The sequence below is a fragment of the Lichenostomus cassidix genome, chromosome 22 (assembly GCF_008360975.1).
Source record: "Lichenostomus cassidix isolate B80296 chromosome 22, HeHo_3.0, whole genome shotgun sequence".
Classification (NCBI taxonomy): domain Eukaryota; kingdom Metazoa; phylum Chordata; class Aves; order Passeriformes; family Meliphagidae; genus Lichenostomus; species Lichenostomus cassidix.
The window spans coordinates 4,605,103-4,626,138 of NC_139502.1; the positions used below are offsets into that span (position 1 = coordinate 4,605,103).

The window sequence follows — 21,036 nt, forward strand, 5'->3', positions numbered from 1 at the left end:
GCACTCGAGGAGCCGCAGCAGGGCCAGGTGCAGCCCGGGTGCCATTGGCCTCCTTGCCCACTTGGGCTCGTGTTCATGTGCCTACAGTCATGTTCTGTCCCACAGGCAGCAGGTTTAATAAAAATACAAACATAGACATACAAAGAACAATATAGAAATCCTCCCCCCCCTTCACCAACCAAGGGCAACTTTTTATTTTTTTAAACATTCTTCTTACCACCACAGCACATTCCAGGGGTGTGAGGCACCAGATCCATGTCCCAGTTCTGAAGGAGCACAGGGTACCAACAGTGCTCACAAACAGCCTCTCCAGCTCCCATTTCACCTCGTAGCCCAGTAACTCACAAAAAGCCTTTTCTCTCCCCTCTCAAACAAGTCTCCCAAGCTGTCGAAAATTGCAAAGTTAGCCCAGTAACCTTCCAGAGAGGGTGGCTGCAGAAGGATTTAGTGGCAATACTTTTATTTTGATTAGAATATTTTTGAGGTGGAAGCTCTTTGTGCAGCTGCCAGTGCTCAGGGCTGTTGCACAAGAGGAGGAAGAGTCTCCCTCAGGAAGGAGGAGATGCATCTGTAATTTCAGCAAGGTAAAGAGGTTCCAGGTCATGTCTGGGTCATGGCTGCATGTGCCCCTTGAGTCTGATTATAGTCCTGCCCATTTTGGAGCAGAAAGTCACATCAGCCTCATGATCTCTGTGTATTCTCTCACAACTAATACAATCTAGAAATCCAACCAAGTTCTCCAAATAAACTTGCAACCCTTTGTTTCAGTCACTCCTCTCTGGATCCGCTGCACTTGGCAAGAGCTGCACTCAGAGAACACACATTTCCTGGGCTTTGACAAAGCCCATTCCTGGATCCAATTATTCTTGCCCCTGTGCATGGCTTTAGCACAGATGTAGCCATGGACCATTCTGTTCTCAGATCCACTTTGGGTATAGGTTTGTGCCGCACCTCTCCTGCAGCAGCAGCTCCTGGGTTTGCAGGGAGGGCTCCATTGCTCTGCAGTGCAAGTTTCACAGGTACTTTTATTTTTTTCTTTCCTGAGCATTACAGCCTACTAAAAACAACAGGGACAATAACATCAACCTCAAACATGGCTTTTTCAGGGTAACACCAAATCTTCTTCATGCACCACACACGGATACATATTCAAAAAGGAGAAAATTAAAAAGAGAGAATATTGCAGCTCCGAGAATTAAAAACTTCACTTGCAGCCTTCCTGGGCTCTACTTGGATGCCTGGCAACATGACCTGGCAGAGCCAGCAGCTGCAGCAGGACAGAAGGCAGCACAAAGTCTCTCTCAATAGACACATTTACACCAAGATAGAAATGAAATTAACAAGTGCAGCAAAGCCCAAATAATATTTTGCACTGAGTCTTGGCAGCTGAATGATATAGAAAAAGACATATAACCAGCACATGGTGAGCTCTCCACATCTCCCTGTGCCCCAGATGTCCAGAAGCACCAGCAATGCATTAGAATCACTGAGGGAATAGCAGCTTTGCAGGGAGGGCTCAGTTGCTCTGTGCTGTCTGCAGCTGCAGTGCTGCCCTGGATGGGAAGGATTCTCTGTGGAATATAAACTCAATAGAAATGGAAATATCCTCTGCTTAAAGCAGCAAGAGCAGTTTGACTTTACAGCTGCCAGGTAAAACAGCAGGGTCAGACCCAGTTCAGCACCTTGGTAGGAAGAACTCATTAAAACCCAGATTCCCTGCATCTAGCAAAAATATTTTCCATGAGGAGAGGAGAAAAAAGGCACAGCAGAGATGGGCTGTCATCAGATACAGTTTTAATAAAATGTACATAAGTTTACAAGTGGAACATTTCTTCATGATTACCAGGAACAGATGATCCCATCTGGAGTGCAAAACTTGAGCCCAGGGATCTGGCAGGCAGAGGTGCCGGGGGGACAGGATGAACACAGCGCATGGGACATAAGTCAAGTGTGTGTCACTGTGTGTCACAGTGGGGACCACTGACACTCCCAGCTGCGGCTCCATGTGGACACAGGAGTTTCTCCCACCACCAGACTCAGTGTGGACGATGCTCCACCTGCTGCATCCTACACCAGACAAGCCCCCTGCCCTCCCATCCTTCATCCCTTTGGAGGCAAGGGATCAGGAAGGCTGGATCAACTTTATCCCTCTAACTTCACAGCGAGTATTTCTAGGTGTATGTATTTACCCACCTAAAACAGAAACTACAGGCCGTGGGTTATTTCTAGAAATGCTAATGCAGCTGATCAGGTTTCAGGAATGTGTTTCAGAACTGGAACAGGATTTCACTGTCATGATACTACTGTAAAAATGCTTTGGGATCTGTGAGTGTGCTCAAAGGCCTTGATTTAACACCGTGAGGAAAGAAAAAAAAAAAACACAAAAATTCAACTCCACAGCACAACAGTCTTTGGTGGAAGCTGAGTTAAAGTAACCAATTACCACTTTGGAGTGATTGAATTCAGCAATTCAGCAGATCTTGCCCAATTTTGCTGCTGTCACACTGAGGACACGATCAGGCCATGTCACCAGTGCTCACATGGGGTCAGGGTCACGAGCTCAGCGTCACTTACGTGCTCCATGCAGAGTGTGCATCACAGCCTGAGTGTGCACTGGCTTCAGGAGGCTGAAGTGTAAACTTGACAGACTGGGACTGATGCTGAGCTGGCTGAAGGGAGAGGGGACATGGGGAAAGCCCCCGAAGTCCTGCAGCAGCTGGGGAGAGCAGGGTTCCCCCCAACATCAGGCAGTGAGCACAGAGCCAATTGCTTGTTTTATTCATGCAGAAATTCTGATTAATCACTTTCAATAGAGGCTTGAGTGCATTCAGCAGGAATCCCAGATTGTCGCAGGGATGTAATAACGCTCTGGCCATGCTCGAGGATCCAGTGCAGTAACACCATTTACTACAGCTTAACAAAAGACATGAAACCAGTGGTTCTGTTCAGAAAACTGATTTCAAACCACCACATCGAGTCTGTGTAAGTCTTACTTCATTAAGATCACCAATTGTGTGGCAAATAATTAGCATGATTCTTCCTTATTCATTAAAACAGTAAGCTTTTAAGCTTTTTTAAGCTAACAGAGGCTACAGAAATGAAATTTCCACTTACAGCCCATCACACTGAGGCTGCAGCAGTGATAGTGCAGGATTAGGAGGAACACAGGCTGGAAATGAGAATGATATCAGAGTAACAGGCATTGAAATTGAGTTTTCTGACCATAACCAAAAGTCCCATTACTTTATGAGTCACATGCAGAGATACAAACGAGCTGCCTCCACCCCCAAAAGAGATGTAAAACCATTTAAGCACTGGATGTGTCTGGCAGGATCATGAGCTCTGGAGCACAGTTAGCCTGCTCCTTGTGTAAAGTGCCTGAAGGACAGAAAAGCTGCCAAAATGCCAGCTGGAAATTCAGCCTCACCCAAGCCAAGGAGGGCTGGAGTTGAGCTCACATACCTCGGTGCACCTTCCCTCTCTCTGAGCACAAAGGGATAGGCTGATGCTCCCCCAGCATCAGCTCTGTGGGACCTGGACGTGACACAGAAGCTTCACAGAATTATTCAGAAGCAATTTTTCAAGTAAAAATGAAGGAAGGAGAACCTGAATCCAGTGATCAGAGGTAACACCTTGAACCCACATGGTTCACACAAGGTACCTGCTCACTCCAGCAGGGCATCTCCCTGTTCCACAGGTTCATCCCACACCACCAAGGCCTGGCCTCTCTTCCAGCAGCTTCTGAGCAAATTCGACAGCTCAAGCGCAGCTCCTGGCTCAGTGTCGCTGTGACACAGGCTGGTGTTGGAACAAGTCTGGGCCCTCACATTCACTCTCCTTGAATTCACAGTTTGCTTTCACAGTCATTCTCTGTATCTCTCACTGATCCCATCCGGGAACAACTGCCTTGGGGATACATATAGCTAAAACAAAAACAACCACCTTTTAGGTGTATATGTAGACAGAAAACTAAACAACAAGAAGACATAATAACAGCCTCAGCTTTGTTGAAGAAATATCTCAAGGGAAACCCAGAAACTTCTTTACAGTACTTCTGTTTTCAAGAGGTGATGATGGAGGACAGAAAAAAGCCCCATAACCACCACTACACACCAGTATTTATTAACTCCAAGCACAGCAGCACAGCCCAGAAGGTTCCCAGCTCCACAAGCTCCCCTGACCTGGGCTCACCAGCAACTTGTGGGAGCTAATGTAGCCCCCCTGCATTCCAGTATTCTCCCTCCCCAACCCAAGGCTCTAGACCTCAGTCCAGGCTTTTTCCTCTTTCTTCCAGGCAATCTCCATGTCCAGCAGAACACTTGGCTTGTCTGTTGCAACCGGAGATATTTTGGAGGGGAAGTGAATTAAGGGAAGGGAAAAAGAACACAAAGCAGTTGGTGATTCCCATTTGCAGATGCACTGCAGTCCCTTCCCAGCACTCAGGATTTTTCTAGCCATCCATCCACCCACCTATCCATCCTCCCCTTATGCTAGGATGAAAACTCAGCAGTGAGTCCACCACTGAACTATGCAATGTTCTGCTTTTTTGTGGCCTTCATACAGATCTTCAATAAACCTCCTGAATTCCTTTAATGCTTAGTGTTTGGGCTTCAGATAGAGCTGGGTGCTGGAGGAGGTGTCAGATATTTCTCCTCACAAAACTAGATCAAAGTATTTTCGGCCGCAGCAGCTCTCCCTGGTGTGACTCCAGTGAGTTGGGAGGAGCTACAGCTGATCCTTCCCTCTCTTCCAGGGACACTGCTCCCAGGACTTGTTCCCCAAGTACAAACACATCAGGAAGTAGGGAAGAACCTGCTCTACCTACAGCCAGTCCTATCTCAGAGACCAACACATGGCCTTAGCAATTCCCCTGCAAACACCCAAAGACCTCAAAGCCACTCATGGGAAACCCCCAAATGTAGAATTTGCCCTTCACCCTCAGCACAAGGTTCCAGCTTGGACTGGGAGCCCACAGAGCCCTAATAACCAGGTATTTGAGAGCCAGTCCACACTCACAAGCAGCCTTTGCAGGCCAGAAACAGCAGATCCAGGACAACTTACACAACCAGGCATTTTTCAAAATAAAGATGGTTTCACCCGTCTATCTGTGCTCTATTAGTGAGAAAAGCTGGGAGAACAGTCTGCCCTGGGTCTGCCCAGCTGCCTCTTCCTCTTGACTGGGATTCACTATATCGCTGACTGACCAAGCAATAAGACTGTCCTGCTCTTTGGAATCAGGATAGAAAGCATAACACTTCAGAAGGGGAGCAAATGGAGTTTTAAGTTCGTCCTTAACCAACAGGAAAACAATAGGCAGAATTCTCTTTGAGTCAAGCTCTCTGCCAGTATAAACCAGTCTAATGGGGCTGTGGCCGCTGCTGAGTCACACCACGTGAGGTACATCAGAACAGTTATGGAGCTGTTTACATCATGAATTTCCTCATAAGGTCTATTTTTAATACTGTAAATACATGTCTCTCCTTCACCATAAGCAGATTTCCAGGTCCTACACTTTGGCATAGACTGGACAGGAAATACACGTGTAAAAGTGAAAGCTTTGCCTGATTGTTTGCACGATCATTTGATTTTCCAGCAACACTAACAGCCTGATTGCCTGGTTGGCATTCACAGCATGAAGGCACTGTCAGTCCTCCCCTGACTCTAGCCCCAGCCCTGGGGCAGCAGCACTGCCACGTGTTCCACTCCTGGGTGAGCAAAGCTGTGCTGTTGCCACGGCTCTGCTCTCACCAGCACTGCCCAGACTGGCACCACATCACAGCATGGCTCTGGCTCCATGGGCACGTCACCCACCAACACACCTGGAGCCGTGGCTACTACTGCTGCCAAGCAGCAGGAGTATCACTGATAGGAAAAATCACAATAACCCTTTAACCTGTGAAATCAGGTCCTTTCCAGAGCATTAGCAAGTCCTGCTTGACTCGCTCTGTAATTAATAAACCTTTTAATTCATCTTGTAATGCATTTCTCCACCCAGGACCAGAAAATATGGAATACTATTGGTTTGAGAAAAGCATCTAAAAAAATAAATGGAGGGAAGACAGTGAGAGGAGGAAGGTGAGAAGCAACTGGAAAGGCCATGAAGATCCTGAGAGCCAGGCATTTGGACTAACATAACTTAAATGGTTCAACTATGTATCACTGCAAATAGAGTTCTGACCAAAAATAATAATTATAATATATATATATATATATATTGCTATGTCATTCATTTCAGCTAAGAGGTTTGAGGTCCTGTGCAAGGTGGTCCTGCAGGAAGCACAGCCCCCAGCTTCCGGCACATTAAGGCTTCTGCTTTGCCGCTTTGGAAGGGAAGGGTGCCGAGGCAAAGGGATCCGCACCGGGCAGCTCCGTAGTCCTGGAAGACAGTGGAACAACAGAGACAGACCCTGCTATGGCCTGTCTGTTGGTCTGAGACACCACTTTGTAAGCAGCTATGGGCTTGGCTTCAAGGCCTGGCCCATCTTCAGGACTGTAGTGCCGGGAATACTTGGACAAGGATTGCGGACGGAAAGGCTTGTTGGCCACAGAGCCCAGCACAGCTTCTCGGGGCAACGCGTGGCTGTGGCTCCTCTCGCTGGCCACATCGCTCTGCTCCGGCAGCACTGCTTTAGCAGGGACACTCTCCTGGGCCTCCACGGCTCTTATGGAGCAGGGATGGAGATTGCCTGGCTGAGCAAACCCAGCAGAAGGATACGGAGGTCTCACCGAGGCCACGGACCCATGTGCTGCTGAATCCAGGCTTGGGAACATCGGGTGAGCTCGGACATCTCCTCCTTGGCTTAGGAAAACAGGTGGTGTGAATGGCTCCTTATGGGAAGTCAACTCTTCCATGCTTTTCTTCTTAGTGAAAGGGGCTCTCAGAAATACATCTGCTTCTTCTGGATGTCGTAGGGCTGCATTGCCCTTGCAGATAAAAGGAGCTTTGGTAAAGACATCCATTTCATCGGGCACCTTCCTTGAGCTTCGGAAAGGAGCTGTTGCAAAAACATCCGGCTCATTAAAAACCTCCCCGCTGTGCAACTGGAAGGCTGGGAATAGCATCTCCCCTGCTCTGGCCTGGGAGTGGGGATCTTCTTTGGAGGCCTCATGCCTCTCCCTGGGTGCAGGGTGCAGGAACCCTGGGCTCAACTTGCAGGTCTCCTCCTCCTCTTCTGAATCCATCAGTAAAGGCCTAGAGCCACTGCAATCCAAAATATCTCCCTCATGGTCTGTCCCCTCTCCTTCACTGCTATAGAAGGAGCTGTTGCTTGAAGGACCATCTCTGGCCAAGTAGTCTGACTCTGAGTTGTGCGGCACTTTCACCTCCAGTATCTCAGGCTGACCCTTGTACAAAGCAAGTCCATCGCTGCCAGAATTGCCTTTACAGAGCTCAAGAGCTACAGCTGGGAACAGGCCCGGATCCCTCTGCAGACCTACAAACACAAGAGAAGAGTGTTACTGAACCAGCTCCATCTCCTTGGTCAGCAATCAGAATGAAAGGTACTTGTTACACAAGAATGTCACACTGTTCACATGGAAACCACCACCACACATGGAAAATGGGCAGAAGAGGGAGGGCAAATCAATGAAAATAAAATGCCAGGGAAAGGTGTTTGCGACACAGCCCAGGCACACCACAGGTACCACTGCTCAGAGCATGGAAGATGTTTGACACACGCATGGGCACACACAGCACCCTCAGCACCATTCCACCAGGTTTCTCCCCCACCCACCCACAATGACAGCACCATCACAGAGTGTTTCCCTTCCTAACGCTGCTGCCTGAGGGAAACTCCAGCAGACAGACAAGTTCTGTCACTCCATCCTGCACTGCTGCCCACCAAGCACATCTACTGCTTGGTGCAGCTTCTCTTCCTGTGGGCCAGCCCATGGATACGTGGAATTGCACTTGGGCTTGTAAAATACATAGGGATGCCCCAAAACCTGCTAAAATAACAGGCTCATTTCAAAGACTGAAGGTCAGCCTACAGCTTTTAGTGAATCCTAAGTAGCAGCTATTCTTTTTAACCACTGCCAGACAAATGGTTTTTAAATACTCCATAGCGTGACTTCAAATCAAGAATCATAACTACAATGACCTGGCTTGTTTCTGCATTAGCATAACAAGGCAGTGCAGGGAGAGACTGTCCTGCCCTTCTCCAGCTCCAAGAGCCCACGAGAAGGCTGGGTTTGCCTTACAACTCACACAGACAAAACAGAAGATCTCTTACCTTCACAGAACTACTGGCAGGTTAGAAGTGTGTCATTGGACTCGTTAGCAAGAGGATAGGAGAAAATCACATGAAAACTAAACAGTAGGAATTGCAGGAAGAACGAGGAGGGTGAGGAGGCTGGTTGGTACCCAGGGACAGCAAGGCACCAACCAACACACCCTGCAGTGACAGAACTTCACCCAGGGAAAACTCTACCCAGGTTAATTGTTCATGTTTACGCACCCATCCAGCCCTCAGGCACTGCTTCTCCATCACACCCATGGACATACACAAGTTATCCCCTTCTCCATCACTTCTCACCAGTAAAGACACAGCAGTCGTTCATTAGGCATCAAAACCAGTATTTATTGGGAAATTCTTCACTGGGATACATTACACTGCTAAATAAAGACAGTGCAGATATGCGAACATATGACCAGTTACTCTACAAAAATACTCTCTCTCTCCTGCAGCCTGTGTTGTCCACACTGGTTTACCCTCAGATACCACTCTTGGATTCCACAGCAGCACAGCTAGGGTGGAGCTCCCTCCCACTGGCCAGGGGCTACTGTGAGATTCTAAGGATACAGACTGAACCAGAGCAAGACCAGCTGCCACATCATACAAATGCCTCCAAATAGCCCAGTCCACACTGAACCATGGGAAAAAGGTATTTATCATGGAGAACACAATGCTGATGCAGACTAAGGGCCCACTCTGCACAAGAACAGCACATTTAGTTGGATTTTTCTTTCTAACTTTTACATGTGTTATCAGGTGCCTGTGCCCATGTAAGCCATGACATTTAGGACAGAGTAAGAGACAGATGACAGGATATAAACCCATCTGCTTAGGCTTAGCAGCATGCAGCTCTGAATGTAGAGACATTGCACAAGAAGCAGAATGTCCTATTCTGGAAAAAATTACTTTTTCCAATGCTCTCTCTGCCCGTGAGAGGAGTGAGAAGGACAACAAATGAGTGAGAAGGACAACAAATTCTCAGCAGCAGTTTTCTCCCTTGCAAAGGCCAGTACAGGAGCTCTGAGTTACTCTGGGAGATAAAATCCAAGTGATGCTTTAGCAGGAACTGCTTTCAGTCAGAGCTGCTGAGTGATACCACAAGGGAAGGGCCACAATAACCTGGACATAACAAAACCAGGCACAGGAATGTTACCTGAGAGTCTGGGGATTCACTGACAAGGCAGGAGCACCACCTACACTGCCAGGGTCTGTTTCTCTAATGCTGAATGAGGGAGACCTGGCACTTCCAGACCCTTCCCACTGTAACTGGTCTCAGCAGCTTTTCTTTACCACATTCCTTGGTTCCTTCAGTGCTTCCTTTGGCAGAAAGCAAAGGAATGGTCCCAGAAGGAGCTACAGCAGAATCATTACAACAAGGAAGACAACATCATACCAGCATTTTACATTAGTTAACATCTGGTTGTGTGACTCAGACATCTCCTCTCCAGATGTGAATATCATGTTAAAAAAGGGTCTGAACTACACTGACACTAAAATATCCTATCAAATCAAAACCCAGCCCCTTTGTGTGAAGGTCAGGGCAGAGGTAACAAGACAAGGCCAGTGCTTCCAATAAGCAGCTGGAACTACAGGCCTTGCAAAGCAACATTCCAGGTGTCCTTGACTTACAGGACAACAGGGAATTTCACTTTGCCAGTGCCGATGGATGCTTTGGCAGGTCTGAGATCAGAGACCAGCCAGGCTGAGGCACTCGAGGGACATTTCCCTGGGAAAAGGCCTGGATGCAGTTTGTTATGTTACAGAAAAGGGGTCACTCCACGAGCTGGTGACAGCAGAAGGGTAAAGGACAAATCTCACTGAACTAAGGCAGTGCCTTTTGGTTTGGAGCCTTGACCCTCCTCTGTGGGGTCGCAGGCCTGTTCACAGGAGGCCTGACAGAACCAGGCAGATTATTTGCTTGGATTGACACAACAAAGCACCACAACCCCTCTGCAGAGATGCCCTTTTTGCAGAGGGAATATTTCCCAACAAGTGCCTCTCCTGAGACTGGGCAGCTCCTGTCTGTCCCCTCCTCCAGGCTCCCAAGATCTGGGTGTTACTCCACGGGGAAGCATCCTTCAGGTTTTCAGTAAGTGCTCAGGTTTAAGCACACTGCAAACAGCCATTTTTATAGCAGGAATCTTTACAGAAGCTGGAACTTGGAGATGAGGATTCTCCTTACCCCTTTACAACACTGGTGTGTAATATTTCATTCCAGGGTCAGATATACATACCAAAAAAGATTCCAAACTATACTCAGGCTCTTTTTCAAGAGGGAGAACCCTAAAAAAGCCCTCTTATCACTCAATACCCCAGGAACATATCCAGACAGCAACCTGAAAGTGCTTTACCCCAGCTTACAGCCCTGGCACCTGGAGTTTCCCCAGCTTCCAAGGAAAACAGTGCCCTGAAGTGGCAGAGTACTGAAATAACCAAGAGGAAAACTAGAAAAGATTTATTCCCTATTACAGAAGGCAGAGCAGTCACCACAGTGATGAGGATCTCATTTCTAGAGCAAAGCCCAAAAAAGGTAAAGGGAGACAGAGCAATTCCTGGAGTCTAAAGCTACTCTTTCACCAGGAAACTCTCCTGATTTCATCAAGCCAAAGTCAGTCAGCATTCAACGTAGAGTAACAGGTAGCTAAAGATCAGCATAGTTACCAGTGTGCAGAATTACTGGTTTGGAATTTTAAAAGGGTCAAAAGAGTTATCATTCCTTCATTCTTGCACAGGGGAGATTTTCCTTGTATTCCAATTCCTAGAAGCAAACTATTCCAATTCCTAGATGCAATCTCATTAGACAACAATACAGAGCTATCCCCACACAGCACTTTCAGCAAGGAGGTACCACAGCACAACACCAAAGGTCAGTGTCACCTGTAGCACTGGACAATTTGCAGAATTAAGTGTTTCTGCTCAAAGACACTCACAGTGGGAGACCTGGAGGCAGATCCAGGGCCTTCAGTTCCAGAGGAAAAGGAATTCAATGCTGTAGTTCTGGCACACTTGTACAGTCATCCGCACTGGGCAGGAGTTAAACACACCAACCCACACCCCACATTCCAGCAGCTCATGGACAGTCAGACCCCTGGACACCAACAGCATCCTCTGGCTCCCCCTCAGCTGTGCTGTGCCCAAGCCAGGGGCTTCAGGAGCCTTGTTTAAGGTACAGTCAGGGACCCTCTGTGAAAAACACGAGTTCCATAGGGTGACCCTCGTTCTTGTGCCAGGCAGGAGCACCACTCCCACAGCAGAGATGTCCCCAGACCAAGCCCAGCCAGTAGCCCCTCCTCAGTCCTGAGGGACAGCACAGTGAGACCTAGAGCCGGAGCTCAGCTTCTCCCCATGTGGAAATGCACAGCACAGGACAAAAAATACCTAAAAAGGAACACTTTTTTTCATGTTTTTCCCCCAAGCCTGCATTTCCTACTGGAGTGGTGCAGCTCAGTGTGCAGTGCCCACAGCTCAGCACTGAGACATGAGGGAATTTCCGCCCCAACTGCTGTAGACTGAGCTGTCCATTAGCATCACTCACCAGAGCATTCCATGTCACATCCGTGTCCCCCACACATCTCTGCCAGCTACTCCCCAACTCCAACAGATTCCTAGGGGATTTCTTGAACTACAAAAGTTTGGCTGAAAAGGAAATAACTTTCACATGCCCCCACTTGAGCTGCTACTGCAGCACCCTGGGTGCCCAGTGATGCTTCTTGGAGTCAGAGACCTACATGCTGCACAGTTCATGTTTGCTTGGATACCCCAAAGCTTGTTGAACTCTGTCTTTGCCTGAATCACATCCAAAATTTCATTGCAATAACAATTTTTTAAAATCAATTTTTAAATAAGGTGGTTTTGCACAACCACTGGATGCAATACCATGTAAGCTTTCAGGCTAAGGAACACCATCATTGTTCCTTAACTCCCTCTACAAATAATCTTCCTCCACACAGATTGGCTCAAGCTGCCCTTGGCCTGTGATGACTGGGCTGGAGGAGGATGCAGGTCTGCCACAAAGCCAAGATTCTCCCACCCACTGTCTTAGCAGGTTGGCACAGCACCCGAAGCCCTGGCCAAGGACGTCCCAAGGGATCGTGTGAAGACTTGGACAGTCCAAACCCAGGAAGTTGCACCTTCTATTTTAGGACATATCCTCCCAACACAGTGGATATTGTCAGCAACAAGGTGGCTGACTGAACTGAGGATGTGACATTTGTACTCGTCTGGGTAAAGATGAACAAGGTTTCCAAAGGCAGGGGCACTTCCAACCTGAGTCCCTCAGAGTAAGTGAGAACCAACATCAAAATTCCAACTATTCCTTTGAATCTTTGCTATCCAAACACAAAGTTTGTTCCTGCACCCAAAGCACAACCTTGACTTGAAGGGAAATTGCTCCATGTGCTGTGGTTGTGTTTGTAGTACCCTGACAAGGGATCCACCAGAACAGTCACTGCCAGCTCCAGCCCCCTCTGCCATCCCACCAAAGGGAACAGTGCACATGGGCAGAGAGAACAGCCCTGCCAGGATTTCACTGACTGCTTATGTCACTTAACACCTCCTGACACCACAACACTTCAAAGCGGGCAGAAACATCTCCCTTGGCTTCTAACAAGGCTTCAACCAAGCTGCAACAGACTCATTCTTAGGACATCAGGGGTTGCCAGGCACCAAACACGTCCCATGGGGACACAGGATGAAGTTCAGCTCGTGCCCTCAGAGCAGCAGCTTTCACACAGACTCCTCAGTTCTGAGCAGCACCAACACTAAACCAGAGCCCATGGGACAGTCACAGTTTCTGGAGAGTTTAAAATTAATCCCCAATCTCCACTCATCTCTCATTTCCATTCATTCTGCAAACACATGGTGAGCATTTTCTGATGAAGGAGGTCTAGGAACAGCCATCTCTAAAATACCACATTTCCACCCATACCCATGAACAGCTACTTGAATAAACAATAAAATAAACATTCACATCTGCTTATTTAATAGCATTATTAACAACCCAGTGCATTTGTCATTTTTTTCCAGAACCCTTGAACAAGTGCCATTAGATTTAAAATCTTAAACATTCTTTAAAAGTACTTTAATTCACAGAAATCTTTGTTTCTAATATACAGTAGATGGTTACTTTTTAAAATCCATTCTCTTTTCATATAATCTCAGTATCTGACTATACAATAACTTTCTATCTATAACGTCTTCATGTTTTCCAGTCCAGCTTGCCTGTGCTTTAGGAATATAAAACAAAAAAATAATAAAGTTCTATCCACAATTTTACTAAGGTCATTTCCATAGTTCTCATGTAAAGCTTCTCTTGGAAAGTGCAGTATACACATGTAATGATACAACACACTTAAGCAATACTTTTATTAATAAGTGTAAGTTTTAAAAGAAGAGTAATGTAGAGACACAACTGATGGGAGTTCTATGTACAGAATTTGTTAAACTAAGTGTTGGGGTGGGGAAGAGATGGAGAGAGGAAAGGAGGAGTCACAAACTTGGGGTTCTTCCCTTCTCAGCGAGGTCAGCACAGACACATTCAGTCGCTCGTACTTTCGCACGTGGGAACTGCACTGTTACTAATACAGCTACAAACACATACACAGGGGAGCAGGAAGCTGGGAAGTATTCCACTACAGAGGAAGAGTCCTTCTGCTCAGAAAGGGCTTTCAAATACAAGATAGAAATTGCAGACTTCATGGTAAGCCAAGGAAAACGAGTTGAGCGTATCCAGCTATTGACTAAGCGAGTGAAGGGAGAAAGAAAAGGGAGAACCCATCGAGTTGTAGCAGCACTGATTTCAAACCACCTGAACCAAGTGCATGCGTGTTCACAGAGAATGGGGTGGAAAAAGGCCCACGGGAATCTTTGTCTACTGAAACAATGGCTCCATACTGAACTGGGGTGCACTATAGCAGTTACAAGAGAAAATGGAGAACCCAGAACAGATACCAGATGCTTGACTAAAACCAGGATTAAAAATAGACAAACAACCGTAGGACAATTTGTTTCATACACAATTTACAGCAGGTTGAGGGGATTTTCTTTTTTTCCAGTCAAACACAGAAAAGAAGTCACAGAAAATACATCTGCTGCTGCCACAGTGCCCTTTTCACCCAAAGAAAGGTCAATGAGACACTAGTCACAGCCATACTCACATGGATTTGGTTCAAAACCTTGTTATGTTTCACTTAGGGTAATTTCTGCAGCTTTAACAACCTGGTTTTTTTCTTTTCTCTTTTTTTCCTTTTCTCTGGTTTTCCCTCCCCCAGGAACCACAGTTTATTCCCAGCAGGATTGTTAAACAGCATACCACAAGCTGGGGGCAGCTGGGAAACTCTTCCATATGCACCATCACCAGAGTATGGCCAGACTGCTCCGGAGGAACTCAGGGCTTCCTCCTCCTCTGAAGCAATTCAGAGCCACCAGCTCTCCTAACCCATGTCCTGCAGGTGAGGGATGTCCCTTACCACTGTCACCTGGCCCCTCCTCCTGCCCAGCTATGGGAAAACGGGAACAGAACCAAAATCAAACCCAAAAGCACAAAGCAAAGATTGGGATGTGCTGTTCACGCTCTGCTCTCCGGGCAGAGCAGGCTGGTGCAGGGTCACAGAGCAGCCACAACTCCCTGTGCAGTGACAGGAGGGCTCTCCACAGTGCTCCCTGGGACAGGGCTATGGGACAGTGCACAGGGAACCCCCACAGGTCTCTACCAGCTTTAGAGAGAACAGGCTACCTGGAGAACTGAGCCAGAATCTTCCCCAGGGCATGGGAAAACAGGAAGAGAGGTGGGTGACTGTCTCCTGTTGGCAGATTTTTCTCTTAATTAAGAAAAAAAAAAAAAAAAAAGCAAAGCCCCAAAGAAGCACAACGGAAGGAAACTCTTCTGGCAACGGAGGTTTGAGTACGTTACAGAAACTGCGTCTGCTACTGTGTCACTGCTACAGGTCTATGAGCTGATCCACCAGCAGCAAAGACCTGGCTATGTTGGGAAGACTGGACTCAGAGCTTCCACTGTTGTTTCTAGAATGCCCACCTGAAAGTGTGAGAGATAGGAATTCAGTATTGAACAGGACACACACACACACACGACAGTTTCAGAAGTTCAAGATCAAGAAAGAAAGAAAAAACTCAAAGCAAAACAGAAAATTTGCTCAAGCTCTTCTCATTATTTGTATCATGATAGCAATGATGTCTCTTGCTCTTCCACCCTCTCCCCCCAAACCAAACCAGCACAGCAGCCGACAAATCCCTAAAAACCTGTTCTTTCCCCAAGGTTTATCCAGGCTGCAGAATCCAGTTCTTACTAAGGGATCTCTAAAACTATTCAAGGACTCCCACAGCGTACAGAAAGGACAGGTCAACTGAAACAGGTTTCAGTATCTTGAAACTTAGTTGCTATTTTAGGAGCATCTTTGGGTGCTTTAAGCTGCTTCCAGGAGAGCTGGGCTGTCATGGGACTTTCTGTAACTGGTTTGGGTTGGAAAGGACCTTAAAGACCATCTGATTCCAACCCCCCAAGATGCTTCTCTGTACTCAAGGTGGCCTATTGTGGCCTAGCCTTGGGAGAAATCTCCTCTGGCTTTCAGCAGGAGCAGAGTTTGTAATATCAGAACAGTTTCTAACAAGTGTCAGCCTCTGAAATCTAAGACTAGTGCAGCACATTCCCGCTGTGACCAAAAATGTGAGTTAGGGAAGCAAAAAAGTTCTGTGACCAAACGTAAAAAAAAGGAAAAGAAAAAAAGCCTTAAAAAAAAAAGTCCTGAATTTGTCTTTACACCTCCACAAGTACATCAAAGGCTGTCATCAAAAAATCTTTCAATGGGGTAACTGCAGAGAAGGGACCCAGTTCACTGATCTGTCACTGGCCTAGGTGTGAAATGCTGCCTGATGCTATCCCTAAAGAGCTAAAAAACTCAGCACAATTGTTGCTTTTAAACCAACAGTGCTGCTGTTTCTCCATAACCCCACGTGAGGCTGAAACTACTGGCAGAGGTCACGTTAAGGAGATCTTGGTGCCAGATGGTGTAAAATGAGCAGCTTTCCAGTCACTGTCCTACAGACTCTACCTGCTCAGAGCTCCTCAAATGAGGTGGGAACATGGACCAAACTCCTCACACTCAGTTCCTATCTTTGGAAGACACCAACTAGAAGTGAAAAAAACTCACTTTCAGCAGGAGTTTGGGGGCTATAAAGGATTATCATCATCATCATCATCGTCCTTTCTTGTGCCTCATGCTAAACTCACTTAAAAGCTGGAAGACCAAAGGCTTGGACAGTAAATAAGAAGGTGGGAAAACTACAGCTCTCACTGCATTCAGCCACTGAGGGGACTGTGCCCTTGTGGCAGGCTGGGAGAAATTACCTCATGGGAACTCAAATATTGCATGTCTGGTTTTGGATATGGAAATCTCCCAAGCAGAGAACCTACTGAAATTTCAAGGCCAAGGTATCTCAGACTAAGCTCATTAAATACCATACTGGTAGTATCTCACAGCTCAGGATTTCAACTAGTCACACGTTCTGCAGCACCACTGCCCCAAAACTAATTTATATCTTCATTGTTTTCCTTTTTTCCTACCCTTTTTCACTCCCACAATCCTGGCTTACCTTGTGAATTTTTGGATATCAACACCGGAATTGGGTCAAACTCATCTTCTGTCACTTTTTCAGAGCTCTCAGGAGCATCAAAGCCTGATATCAGGTTAGTATCTTCTGCAGCATAGAAGAGAAATAGAGGTAAAGAAGCAAAGACAGTGGAGAGGCTGGTTAGAATTGCCAGGAAGTGTTAGAACATCTTTATGTTTTCAGAGACAGCATTTAGAAGCAGGAGTTTTATTTAAAAGGTGAAATAAAGTCGGTCAGTCTGGATAGGAAAGAAGCCAATTAAACACAGAACTGGAGGGGATCAAACCAAGCCAAGCAAGCCAAGTCGTAAGTCCTAGAACAAAACCTGACCAGACTGAAGGCTCAACTGGACAGTTGGAAGCCATGGCAGAGGCCTGGGTTAAGCTCCCAAGGACTGAAAATGTTGTCATGAGCATGGTTTGGGAGCTCAGTCTGGCTCTCTGGCTCCTAGCTCTCATGCCCAGGGAGGGGAAAATGGCTGGGGAAGAAAAAAACACAGAAGAACACACATGAGACAAAACCCCAAGCTTTCAGCCACAGCAATAAAACAAGAAGGGCAACATGAAGTCAGATTTCCAAGGAGTTTTCATGGCTGAAGAGTAACCAGATGTTGAGGGAGATTTTCTAAAGATCCCTCGGGCAGTTCTGGGAGATAACTCCATTGATTTCAAACCACATCAGCTGCCGCTCAATGCTTGGTGGGAGGCGCTTTCAACCATCTCTGGAGATGAGATGATTTATCCACCTTACCAGGCAATTATGAACCTTCAGAGGCTTTCACACTCTCTGGGCATCACTAATTGTTACATTAGACACCTAAAACACCCTCCAAAACCTGTTCCTCAATTTCTGTATGAAGTATTTCTGAAAGCCCAGCAAGGACACGCCAACCTGACAGTTTTCACAGAACAGGAACATTCCTGTTCGACTCCTGTTAGGAATTAAAGCTTTCTACCTAAAGCTGACAAAGATGTTAACAGGTTTGGGGCGAGATGATGCAAGAAATCACTCATGGAACTACATTGGGGTCTGGAGGATCAGACCCAGGAAAAATAACCCTCAGATGTTGTTAGGAGAATAGTGCAAAGTGTCAAACACACAAAGGTGCTTCATCTTAACAGGAACTCTCATCAACACCTCTGTGTCTCCAGAGTTATGACTTGTGTCTCTTCCCAACATCCCCCGGGAGCTTCTGCAACTATCCCACTTCCATGCATTTATACACACAACTGCTCACAGCTCCAGAGGCTGGACAATCCTGAGGAGATGGAAAGCCTGGCCAAAATCCCTACCTGAGCACAACCCCTTTAAAAGCTCTGGAACTTGGCTCAGTGACTTGTGCTACCCCAAAAAGAAACATCCTCCCCCCTCTCATACACACAGTTTGGTGCTGAATTCAGCAAATGGCAAATTCAGGGACCCTGAAGGCTCAGCACGAATTCCAGGACCAGTAAATAGCCCAGTAAAGGACAGGGAAAGGATGCAATGACAAGGCTGAAGGATCAATCCTTGCTCAAAGCACAGCTGCTTTTCCATGATCCCACTGATAACAGGATCAGAGCACAGCTGCTTTTCCAGCCCTCCTGGTCCCACTGCTAGCAGGATCAGGCTGATGATATCCAGGGATACAGCAGCACCTGTACCACAGGGGTGTTTTATTTCATCATCACCAGGACTGGATAAGCAAAGCAAAAACAAAAGACTGAGACTGATGTTCAATTAATAACCACACCCAGAGTTAAAAATGAGGGTCTGAAAACAAGCAATAAATGAGTTCTGGAAGATTTTAGTAATTTGTCCCCACCCCCTTCTTTCACCCCCAACAGAATCTCACTTCCCTCATAAACATGAGCCTTTCCTATCCCAGAGGGAACAGCAGGGCAGCCCTGGGAGAGCCATGCAAGAGCCTGTTAATTCATTTTCTCATTAAACCTCACCACAATGTTTGGGCTTTGCTGTGTCCCAGGATGGAGCAGGAACTGCTCCACACACATTTCAATGCAAAATAAAGTGGCACAGGAGCGTATTACAGCACAGAGCAATTAGAAGGACTGCTTGTTTAACCCAAAAGCTCTATGGAAAACACAAACTCATTCTGAAGTGCAATCAAGTGTAAAAAATTGATTACAGACTGGTTTTGCAGCTATTCCTCTGAGGCCAGAGCATTTCTGTTGCTACACGGATACTCACCAAGTGAGCAAAGCACAACCCAGATGTGAGGGGCACCCGGGAATCAGCACTGATGCTCTAGGCCTCTCTTTCAAAGCAATAGATAAATAGCCCAGAAGTCCTGGCCTTCCCCCTGTCCTGGGTGGATATGTATTCCCTGAGGCCTGGCTTAGGTGAGTCACCCCCAGCACCTGGCACTGCCCACAAGGGACACCACAGGCTGTTCACAGCTGCTTCAGTCCAGCCAGGGCTGTGCTAGAGCAGGAGTTCTCTGGACACTCCAGCTGACAGCTCTGCACAGCATCCCTGTGCCATTGCTCCAGCCACACTGCACAGAGACAGCATGGGGAAAAAGCCGTCTGAGCTCTGAACAAGCTCCAGGGCCCTCAGCTCTTGTTTATTAATGGGCAGAGACCAGAACTGCCATCACTGCATAGCACATCCACAGCTCCACTCGAGCTCAAACACTGCACAGGCTGACCCGGGGCTCCCAGGAGTCTCCATACACAGTCTGCTCCTTCTCCTCAGCGCTGCTTTTGTGTTCCCATGAAACTTCCATTTTTCAGCTGGATATGGCATTTAGGCTCTCATTCATGTTTGCTGTGACACTACAATTGGACTCAAGGACTTCTGATAAGGACAACATTTTCTAGGGCTGAAAGAGCTCATCTGCCTGGATGCTAACTCCAACAAACAAAAAAAAATTCCATTTGTTTCAAAAACTTGTGACTCATGATTATTAGGCTCCCTTTCAGAATTAATAATGCAGAAAAAAAACATGCCTTAAATCTCACGTGGAAAAAGCAATCCCAGAATGCATTCACTGAGGAAGGGCTGCACACAGAGCCCGCCCTTCCTGCCTGCTGGATCCCTTGTACTGGATCTCCACTCCATGGAAAACAACTCCATTTTTGACAAACTTTGTCTTTACAGTCAAGCTGAACACTTGATATTCTTTTCCCTTCATATTTCAGTGCACATTCCAAGTTTCACCAGCTTGGGAAGGAAACAAAACAGTGGCTTGGGGACAATAAAACACCAGAATAGGTCAGAGCATCTGTTTATGTAAACCAGGATCAGCTTCACATCAGCTACAGACCAGAGGCAGGAGGGACAGAGTTGAGAGCAGAGCACCAGTTTACCTTTGTGAGGCTGAGCTGCGAAAGCTACAGGAGCAAACTCATCCACGAGGTCAGCAGCAGGGTTAGAGAGCAGAGAACAGTCAAGCAGAGAGTCTTCCCCAGTGAGAGAGTCTGGATCCAGGTGAGCATCCCAAGGTGGCATTGAACAGGACACAAACAGCATTAAGCTCATATTCCCACATTCCCATTCACCCACACTCAGGGTAGAACCACAGCTTTGGTGCAAAGCCAGCACAATAGCTGCCATTTCTGGTGATGGAAGACATTCCACTGCTCTCAGTGAGGGCAGAGAGTCCCAACACTTCCAGCAGGGGTGTCCTGCTCTCTGAAGCTGAACAGACAAAGAAGTCCCACAGAGACAGGTTAAAATATGGGCTCTGCAGAGAGGGAAGAGCTTCAAACCCAGTGCACTCCCACTAGAGACCTCTGAGAAGAGCTCAAGTCTATCTGCTGTGGGAAGTGGCCCAATCAAGGCTGCACAGTGAGAAAGGGCCAGGAGTTGCTTCTTGCCCCCATGGGACAGAAATTAGTAACTACTCCAGAGTTCTAAAGCACTTCATGGGAGCAATGCACCAGCACCTACAGGTCTGTGATGGTGGGCTCAAGGAATTCTGTACCATGTAATCACAGGATATCCTGAGTGGGAAGGGACACACAAGGATCAGAGTCCAGCTCCTGGCCCTGCACAGACAGCCCAACACTCCCACCCTGTGCCTAAGAGTGTTGTCCAAAGGCTCCTGAAGCTCTGGCAGCCTTGGGGCTGTGCCCATTCTCTGGGGAACCTGTTCAGTGCCCCACCACCCTCTGGGGGAAGAGCCTTTTCCATTCCTCTCAAGGAGATGAGGAACCACACAGCATTCCCTTAA

At 47.1% G+C, this 21,036-nt stretch overlaps 1 protein-coding gene across 15 annotated transcripts in view; it reads right to left on the reverse strand.

Moving 5' to 3' along the window:
• Positions 1–1,777: 1,777 nt before the first annotated feature.
• The window catches only part of AAK1 (AP2 associated kinase 1), an 82,647-nt gene continuing 63,388 nt past the window's right edge, over positions 1,778–21,036 (reverse strand). For 5 of the 15 annotated variants that reach the window (XM_085080757.1, XM_085080758.1, XM_085080760.1 and 2 more), the window contains 3 exons: positions 20,171–20,281; positions 16,842–16,946; positions 1,778–7,433 (listed from right to left, as the gene is read on the reverse strand). In XM_085080757.1, coding sequence (XP_084936883.1) covers positions 6,301–7,433; positions 16,842–16,946; positions 20,171–20,281 — 1,349 coding nt within the window. In that variant the 3' untranslated portion in view covers positions 1,778–6,300. Of the gene's footprint in view, positions 7,434–13,192; positions 15,268–16,841; positions 16,947–20,170; positions 20,282–21,036 lie in introns of those variants that run through there. The other 10 variants (XM_085080769.1, XM_085080767.1, XM_085080768.1 and 7 more) reach the window with 5 other exon arrangements.